Below are 9532 nucleotides of genomic sequence, written 5' to 3' on the forward strand. Positions count from 1 at the left end.
TGTGCACCTTGACCAGAAATATGATTAGATAGCAAGAACAAGTCAGCAATGAGGTGACGGTCAAGATCAGCTACAAAATACCTTAGCTAACGTAACTGTAAATTGCTAAACGAAAATCAGAGTGACAGCCGAAATGGAAGGTAGGTTTTTTGGATGTGTGACGTTTTTCAATTTAAACAGAAGTCCTACGCATTCAAGTACAGCTATTACATGGTTTCTCGATGTCTGAGTGCACCGGTTAAAGCGATATTTACTTCAGAGTACTCAGCATACCTCCCGATGCGGAAAGCTTTAATCAAAGTAACGTTTTTCCTCGAATGTGTCGTTATGTTAATCTAAACTTTAAATACGTTACACAAAACCAAACAAATAAACCAAAACATCGAGCACAGTCATTCACAACATGACTTTTTTTTAATTCTCTGATTATCTATTCGTAATTCACAAGTATGCTGGGTCCATGTTGGAACAATTGTTGACAGCTTACTCTTTAAAATAACGTTTTCGCTTGATTGTGATTTGTAAAGCACTTGCTGTGTTGTTTTGTTAAAAAAGGTCCTTGCCGGGTTAATTTCGTCCACAAACTAAGTTAAATGACCTGCTGTCTGTCTAACTGTGAGCGATGGTTGTGTCAAGTGATGAAGAAAATATACACACGTGTCAGTTCTGTCACTGCAGAGAAAACAATAGTAAGCCGGTAGCTGACACTACAACACAGTTCAAAGTGACTTACTGTCGAAGAATACATGCAGATGATTTACAGTTGGTAAATAGAAAATGTCGCTCGAACAGTTTTAAATGTATCACGGTGTGATTTGCATTTATCACGCAGTTTAACTCAGCCACTGAAGTTTCAGAAGCTGTGTTAGTTGACAGGTCATCCGTGGTTTTATCAAGATTGTTCCTCGTGAATAAAGAAATATCTTTGCATTTTAGGATCGTCATCTGCCAGAAAGGGCAATTTGACGGGAAGTGCCAGAAAACTGAGTGACAATGCTGCAGATTGGCACAACCTGACTTTGAAGTGGGAGCGACTGAACGACGAGGGATCCACAGTTGCGACAAAAATCGTTAACCTTCGACTCGCCAAAGAGTATGTTTTTTTCCCCCCTGCACATCTCTACACTCTCATTTTAGCGCTTTAATCTCTTGACTGGACCTGTCCAGGGTGTTTCCCCGCCTTTCGCCCCATGAGCGCTGGGATAGGCTCTAGCACCCCCCGCGACCCTAATTGGGACAAGCGGCTTTGAAAATGAGTGAGAATCTCTTGACTGGAGTAATATCGGGTTTTTTCTTCTTTTCTATCTTTTTTTTTGTGAATTAGGCCCCCGAAAGAGTCAGATCTCATGCTAGAGGATGGAGTTTCTCTGGACAGTGGTGAAAAATCTCGCGATAACAGCAGTCAAGAATTGGAGGAGGAATGTTACAAATTACAGGATATTGTGAACAAAATGGTAAGTTTAGTACCATTAATTAATTCATAGGCATGTCACGTGCTCATGGGCTAAATTCAATCCCTTTTTGTTTGAGGATCACATTGTGTCAAAGATGGAGAAGATGGTGTCATCTGAGAATGGCATATGTGAATTGGAGACTTTTCAGTATGGAGTGAAAGGCAGACCAGCGCCACTTTTTCAGACCTGGTCCACTCCACAGTTTGGTAAGAGACTTAATTCATTACTTGTCACTGGACTTCTCAGTATTGGAAGAAACTGTGATGCAACATTTCAAATTCAGCATCTCAGTTGTAAATCTGGTGTGTGTATGTGTGTGTGGTTCATATATATATATATATAAGTTTATTTAGAGCCCAATATCACTATTTATAGTCTCAAAGGGCTTTACATGTCTATAACAAAGTCAAATCAAAATTATATTATGCATATATATATATATATATATATATATATATATATTTTTTTTTTTTTTTTTTTTCACACACACACACACACACATATATATACTCTCCATCAGTAGGTTGTTATGAATTTTACCAGTATTTGCCTCTGTAAAAAGACCTTTAGAGTCTTTTGAGAAGTTTTAATGGACAGCAATATTGATGTCAAACCAAGAAAGTTCAGTTAGCTTTACATCTAACCGGCTCACTCAAGCACATTTTCTGTCCCTGCTCCCTGACCATTTCGTCACAGCTGTACAGGTTGTTTTTGTGCTATCACTCCATCACAGATTCAAGTTTTCTTGCAGAGCCCAGGAAAGTTCTCCCCAAAACCATATCTGTTGCTGACATTTTCTTTGTCCAATGACAGCTGAGGTGTCCTCCAAGCTTTGTGATTCGTACAAGCAGGAACTGGCCCTGAAACACACCATTCTGCAGGAGCTGGCACATACGGCCAATGCCGATCTCTCCATGGTCTACCTCTCGGCTTGGCTTTATCAGCCTTACATAGACGACAAGGGAAAATTACTATTGGAGAGTTTGCTAATGGAAACTGGCCACAGACCACTATGACGCGGGCAGCAGAACCCTATGTTCTGAGTTGCTACTCCACAAGGCAACAGGGACCAAGAGTGTTTCCCATTAATAAGCACTGCCCAGTTTGCCAGACGACCTTAAGGTTCACCATGTGAGACTGTTAGTCTTACTACTACATGTATTACCATACAGGATTATGGGAAGCTCTGGTCCATTAGTCAGAAGTAGTTATTTTTTTGGTAAATTATTAAGTATTGCCTCATGAAATAGCCTGATGGACAGATTTAGCATTCTGGGAGCTACTTGTACACTCAAAGAGAAATTTGCTGTTTTTGTATTTTGTTGTTTGTAATTTTGTGTACATATTCTATAGAGATGAATAAAACAATTACAAGTCAAAGATTTTTTTGTGTTTTAATCTCGTATCTCGTGTTCTTCCCTTGTTAATACAAATGTTTCGATGTTTGGAAAAAAACACATTATGTTCAAAGATTATATAAAAAGTAATAAAATAGTGCAACAACTTTTCACCTGCCTCTGAAATGGACATCACATACAAACATGTAACAGACAATGAAAACACATTGTTTGACAAAAGTCTTTATGTATAAACAAAAACAAAACAAAACAAAAAAAAACTACACTAATATATATATGCATATTATACAAATTTACAAAGAATGCACTAAAAATCCTTTTTTTTGTTGTTGTTTTTTCCTCTCTTTTCTTTGAAATGACAAACCGTATTACAGAACATATGTGCTTGACACAAACGGAAGAAGCTACTGAAGAGACTGCGGCATCTGGACGCCAGCCACCTGTCCTTCTGTCTCTATGCCGAGCATAGCGTGTACTGTCTCTAAGGGCACCCCCTCCGGAGCCTGGATATGCATGGTAGCGCCATCCGGCCCGTCCACTATGACGATGCCTTCGGAGGCCAGGTCGGACGCCTGGTGCAGGATCAGCCCCTCCTCTGTTTGGATGTAGATCTGCTGCTCTTGGTGGCCCTCTTGGACCGAGGGCTGAGTGGATTGAGTCTCTGTTCCGTCTCCCGCGGCGACGGGCTGCTTGGGGTCAGAGGTCTGGGCGGGGTCACAGTTTTCCTCGGGGTGCGGCTGCTGTTTGAGCCCGTGGGAAGCGCTCTTGTATTCCCGATCCAGGTCCGAACCCAGGGCCTGTTCCAGTTCCTTCATCTGATCCGCTATGTCCATCGGACCGCCGATGCTGAAGACCTCCGACATCTCGGCGTCGGGAACCTCCTGAGCTTTGTCTCCCTCCGCTTCGAGGGGGTGGATTCCCGTCTCCAAGGCGACGACGCCTTCCGAGCTGCTGGGAGCGGTGTCCTTCTCTGCTGTTGCTGGCGAGGGAGACGGGTTCTCCGGCCTGGTTTGCGTTTTTCGGAGTGCGCTGGAGGTCTCTTCCTTCTGTTCTTTTTCGATACCGTTTTGATTAACCTGATAACCATTCGTTTCCCCAGGACGATTTTCCATTTTGAACCTTTTCGCTGGTGGCAGCATTTTGGTGTTCTGTGGGTTTAAGGACGGTATAACAACAATAATTCATATGTGTTGTGACTCACCGGTTTTTATTTTTATGACTTTTCAGAACCTTTTTTTTTCTCCTTTCTTTAATCGGTTTGTTTTAATAATTCGCTGGCTTACAGAACAAGGTATTTCCTTTTTCGACTTAAGGCAGCCAACACCACCTCAGCACTTCTTAGATTTTTCTTGACCAATGTAAGCTGTGTTTTCTTGCTTATAGAGGCCCACAGCCCTGCGCATTCTCAGAGGCCTCTCTGCTCCTACACATTGACCTCAGCTAAATGAAAACCCCTTGATCTTTTAGCGGCTTTATTAGAGCAGAAATGCTTTTAGTCTCACCTCCAGATGGCGAACGTTTTTGGTGGCCTGGTTCTCCTGACTCTTCTGCCCTAAAGCAGTGTTCAGGGGCTTCATCATGTTAAGCTGAACACCAAGAGACTTCAACACCTTACAATCAAATAAATAAAGAAATAAATACAAATATTGCAGAGGATCACTGCACATATCTTGTTGCAATGTTGTGACACAAATCAGTTTTAAGAAGAAAATCACATTACATAGTGGACTTGGCATTATGCTATTGAGTAACTATGAGTCCACTGATCCTAACGGCGGGTTAAGTACCTCCATGTCGTGGACCTGCAGGGCTGGTTGGGCAGCCCCAGTGAAGTGTTCCTGGGCCATTTTCTTCACCTGGCTGTGCAACTGCTCAAACTCACGGTACACATCAGGAAACTGGGGTTTAGAGGAGTGCTGCTTTTCCACCTTCATGGGGGGGGGGAGAGAGAGACAGAAAACACACATATATTTTATCAGAGAGATGTGAACTGCTGTCTAGTTTCCATCCAAAGCTCGTACAAATCCTTGTGTTTGAGCAGTGTGATGAAACAACAAATGAAAACAGAGGGGGAAGACTGTCATAGCTGTTTCAGACTGAGTTCAAACCTGTCATTAATAAATCGGCTGATTTCATATTTCAGGCGAGATAAGAGGCTTTCTTTCTCCATTAAAGTAATGGGTAACTAGGAATGGACTGATATGATGTTAGTTCATATTGAGGGTAGGCTGTACCACTGTTTGTCAAACGTGGCTGTGAGAACAAGTGTTTTTGATCTTTTTTTTTTTTTTTTTTGGACCTTCCTGTGACAGAAAGAACTTTCTCTATAAAGCAAAAACTGAACTGAGAGATCTAATCACACCAGTCAGGCTTTGAGATGATTTTTATCTGTGGTTTTTCCATGTATACAGTGTTCCTTACAGTGAGGCCCTATTGCCTCAAACATTCAAAAGAGAACTGAACGGTGTTCAGGTGTGGATACAAAAAGGCCATGTAGGCCATTTCTGCAGGGTTCACGGACGTGAAAAGGCATCAGCCTACATCTATGAGGTAACATGGAGAGAATCCTTAATTAACTGAGCTTCCATAAACGACTCTCCCCAGGCATTCACTCTTTGACTATTCCAGCTTAAGATCTGCTCTCAAAACAAGCCGAATAACCTGGGGTAACGTACGATCACAAACCGTATCCAAGGTGCTCCCGGAAGAATTCTGTCTTTCATCTTTTCATGCCTAACCTCCTTTTTAAAAACCGACATTTGTGACACGGAGGAGCGTGACAAAGATTTATCACATAGAGACGGAGGTTTACACTGGGAGACCATATCACGTTCGACTACAAACCGAAATCACCAGTTCGTCCATTTCCCAGCCCCTGCTGCACATTTAGGCCACATGGCATTTTAGGTACACTCATGCACACATTATGGGACTGCCAAAAGGTGTTCACTTTTTGGATCAGTAGAGCTGACATAATATCCTCATTAACAAACGCAGATTTCCCAATGGGCCCTGCTCTACACCTCATAAAAAATGATTTCAGGCTTACAGTCACACAAAGGGAACATAAATTACTGCTGGCAGGCATGACGGAAGGGGGAAAAAAAAAAGAAAAAAAAAGTAATTTTCTGACGCTGGAATCCACCCTGACGTCCTTCTGTCAAACACTGGCTATGAAACCCTCAGACATTTTTTCTGTGGAAATATCCCTGGTCAGAATCAATCCATCTAAATTGTGTACTCTGAAGAAAATGGAATTACAGATGTAAAACAATCTCTTTTAAGAGAGAGTGAGACTACTTTGTTCCATCGCTGACTTCCCATGTGGGGTTGGGAGGGTGGGGTAAGGAACAGAGAGGGGATGTTACTGTAATTTTGACAATCCGTCCCTCTGTTCTCCCAAATAAATCCAAATAAACACTGATGTACAGTAAAAACAAAACTGAACGGAGAGCTTTTCCGCTGAGAAAGCGCACTATAAACCTATTTTTGGACATGTACGCTTGGTTTTGTGATAAACTTAATACCGGTGAGGTTGGACTTGTGGACTTGGTTGGAACGCTTTAAGTGATGACGGTAAGAAAAATAGATCTATAACTTAGCTTTAAATGAAATCATACACACAGTCATGCATCGTTTGTACATAGTGTTTTTGGACTATTTGGAGGTTACCTTCATTAGAACAAACTCCCAGAGTGTCATGGCTTTGGCTAAGCGGGGAAGCGCCACTTCAATCAGTTCGTCATCTTCACACTGTTGCATTGCCTGTGGGGAAAGTCAGGGGACTGTGAGAGACTGGACAGATGTAAAAGACTGAACAGACGGCAATGCGTGACGGTCATCATGGAACCAGTGCCGCTCTCTTGAGTAATGTTCTGTACCTCTTTCAGTCGAGCTCTCCTCCTCTGAGCCTGCTGCTCCAGGCTGCCAGCACCGTGGTGTTTCGGAGGTCTTCCGGGTCGGCCCCGCTTTGGCGGACGCCCCACTCGCCTGGGTCGGCCGGGCCTACCCGGTCCTCTGGGCCGCCCCCTTCCGTGCGCCTGGCCCGCCCCAGAAGGTTCTACCTGCGCCTGGAGAGGTACAACCCAAAAATCAGCCACATAACCATGGCAACCATGACCAACCATGCCCACGTTACTCCTTATGCCTGTGCTAAATACGGCTAAAAACATCCGACGATACAGGCCAGCGGTTCCAAATAATAATCGGGCCACATGTTAACAGTACATCTTACTTTCTGTGTGAGAGGAAGTTTCGCAGAGTCAGATGTGACTGGAGTGCTGGTGGATTCAGTCCCTGCAGTCTGTTCAGTACTGTCAAGTGACTTGGTCTCCGTTTGTTCTGGAGAAGGCTGCTTTGTCGCGTGTGTGGGATTAAGCTTGTAGTGTCTGTTCAGACCAGCATGGCCCACGTAAGCCTTGTCGCACGTTTCGCATTTGAAAGCCCGGTTGTTGAGGGCGAGATTCACGTCCGACACGTTCTTCTTGCCTTCCTCTCCCTCCTCGTCCTCGACGCTTATCTCCGAGTAGTCGTCGGAGTCCGACTGGTGACTGTCGGCCAGATCCTCGTTCTTGATGAATTTGTAATCTTTCACCTTGTGCTTAGGCGGCCTGGACACTCTCCCGGAGCGGGTCTGTATTTTCTGGGGCTTCTTGGGCCTGTTTTTGCTCCTCTGGCGCTCTTTCGTCTCTTTGGTGGCCGTGGAAGAGCGCGCCGGGGCCGGGGCTGTGGCCGCGGCCGGGGCCGAAGGCGCTGGAGCGGGCGCGGGCACGCTCGGCTTGGCCGTCGGGCCTTTGGCAGAAGCCGGGGCTGAGACTTTGTGCACCACCGGCACGAAGTTGCTGACCACGGGAGCCGGTTTCTGGAGGAGAAGCTGGATGGGAGGTTCTCCAGGGTTCTGGAGAAAGTACTGCTGCTGCCCTGCCACAGGGGTGATATGGATGATTTGAGGGCTACTCACGGTTCCAACGGTGGACACTTTAACCATGGGTTGGTTGACTTGCAAGCTCTGAGGCTGAATAACTCTGAGAGGAACAGTCTGACGCCCTTTGATTTCCTGCTTCTGTGGAATCTGCACTTGGATTTGGACAGTTTCCACTGGCTGGTGGAAGAACAAAGATAGTTTTAAAAAAAATGCTGTGTGGCACGCACAACTGACAGTAGAAACTTGGTTTGATCTTATTACTGGCACGGACAATGACTTAACCTTACACTTCACGTATTACATCCAATTATGTGACGTAGTTGTTAGAACCGCTAAAAACATTAAGGTGGCCAGGTTATCGTTACAGCGCCGCTTCATAAAGCGGCGCGAATTTTAAAGAATACTCATCGCTGTTTCTCAGGTAGACACACCCAACTCGTGCCTTTCACTGTAAACCATGCTGCAGAAAGCAATACCAGTGACAGTGCTGGTACAGACCTTACCTTTTTCTGTATTAACTGTGCACCGTTTTGAGACTGTTGTAGTGTTACGTGTTTAGAAACATTCTGTAGCTGCTGCGACGCGTTTTGGACGATGGTCAGCGGCTGTGGTTGTATAGTAGTGGTCAGCTGTCCACCTGCGGTAATCAAATTCCCTGGTTCGAGTGTTATGAAAGACGTAGGATGTCCTGCCACCGTCCTCTGCACAACTTGGGGAGTTGCCGTGCGAACAATCTGTTCTTTACGTACCGCAGCTTGTTGCGATTTACTGACTTGTTCTATTACTTGATGCACTTCGATTGGCGCCAGGGTACCACTCACAACACTTTGCTGCGGAGTGGTGACTGATTTGGAGACCTGGCTTTGCTCAAAGATGCGAGCCGCCTCATTGCCAGTCACCTGGACAAGCTGCTGTTTCGCCAGTTGTTCGATAAGTTGTTGTTGTTCCTCCGCCGATAATCCAGAGCTCTCAACGAAGCTACCGTCAGGTTGGACGTAAATAATGGTGGTTGTTGGTGTGAGCGCTTGCACGCCGCTGACGGCTGTGCTCTCCGTGGAGACAGCTGTTTTAACATTCTCTCGTGTATGAACGTATGACGTTATTATGTTATGTTCCGATAAGACTTCTGTACCTAGAATCTGACTGATCACTTCTTGACAACCATCTCCTTTGGAGCTGCTGTCTAACAATTCTGACAGGCCCTGATCAGACCCTCCACCTTCACCAACAGTGGTTACAGTAAACTCATTATTTGCACCATCCTGATTTTCCAGTTCGGCGAGCTGCACAGTTGGTTGTCCACTTAGTGCTACTTCAGAGTGCGCCTGAGATCCGCTAACAGTGAAGCTGTCCACTTCTGCTGTAGCGCTTGAAATGTTATTGCTCTCGTCTTCGATGGCCGCCATTTTGATTGTGGTAGGTAACGTTAAATGCTCGTGCAGGAATAATCGATGGTGGGAAAAACAACAAATTTCGAGCAATTCGAGTCGTAGCTTAGAAACGACACTCAAAAATGAGCGTGTATCTTATTGCATCTCCATATAAGTGAAATCGTTGCGACCCTGAAATGCCTCGGGGGGCAATTACACGCAGGAGATATTCCCATCCATACCACTAGCTGCTGATGGCGAACCGGAGGTTAGCCAAGAATAAATGACAGCGTTTCCGTTTCCGGAACTTCTGCACGTTGAAATTGCCCGCCAGCAGCCGTGGGACTGGCACATAGAGAAGCGCGGTTGTGCACGTCTTTGTTCAGGAATTGTTAAAAAAATTGTCAGGAGAAATCATTTTCATAT

The 9532-nt window shown here is 44.8% G+C and overlaps 2 protein-coding genes across 2 annotated transcripts; one reads left to right on the top strand and one right to left on the bottom strand.

Annotated features, from left to right (window-relative positions):
- Nucleotides 1–39: 39 nt before the first annotated feature.
- Nucleotides 40–2750, top strand: cinp (cyclin dependent kinase 2 interacting protein). The gene is made up of 5 exons (XM_030787430.1): nt 40–140; nt 937–1093; nt 1325–1454; nt 1531–1660; nt 2268–2750. Exons 1-5 carry the CDS (start codon nt 134–136, stop codon nt 2468–2470), a joined length of 627 nt encoding a protein of 208 aa, XP_030643290.1. The 5' UTR covers nt 40–133; the 3' UTR covers nt 2471–2750.
- Nucleotides 2751–3196: 446 nt separating this feature from the next.
- On the bottom strand, nt 3197–9142 carry znf839 (zinc finger protein 839). The gene is made up of 7 exons (XM_030785874.1): nt 8240–9142; nt 7047–7913; nt 6694–6882; nt 6485–6577; nt 4600–4740; nt 4315–4422; nt 3197–3960 (listed from the first exon to the last, which is right to left on the bottom strand). The coding sequence occupies exons 1-7, from the start codon at nt 9140–9142 to the stop codon at nt 3217–3219; spliced, it is 3045 nt and encodes a 1014-aa protein (XP_030641734.1). The 3' UTR covers nt 3197–3216.
- Nucleotides 9143–9532: the final 390 nt, after the last annotated feature.

Source organism: Chanos chanos, chromosome 1, assembly GCF_902362185.1.
Source record: "Chanos chanos chromosome 1, fChaCha1.1, whole genome shotgun sequence".
NCBI lineage: Eukaryota > Metazoa > Chordata > Actinopteri > Gonorynchiformes > Chanidae > Chanos > Chanos chanos.

Bases quoted from the DNA above. Each gene is read 5' to 3' on its own strand.
- cinp (XM_030787430.1), top strand. The intron at 1,094-1,324 runs GTATGTTTTTTT...TTTGTGAATTAG, and splicing joins AACCTTCGACTCGCCAAAGA to GCCCCCGAAAGAGTCAGATC. The intron at 1,455-1,530 runs GTAAGTTTAGTA...TTTTTGTTTGAG, and splicing joins AGGATATTGTGAACAAAATG to GATCACATTGTGTCAAAGAT.
- znf839 (XM_030785874.1), bottom strand. From the start codon at position 9,142: ATGGCGGCCATCGAAGACGAGAGCAATAACATTTCAAGCGCTACAGCA. The intron at 4,741-6,484 runs GTAACCTCCAAA...CCCCCCATGAAG, and splicing joins GGGAGTTTGTTCTAATGAAG to GTGGAAAAGCAGCACTCCTC. The intron at 3,961-4,314 runs GTGAGACTAAAA...TTAAACCCACAG, and splicing joins AAAACGTTCGCCATCTGGAG to AACACCAAAATGCTGCCACC.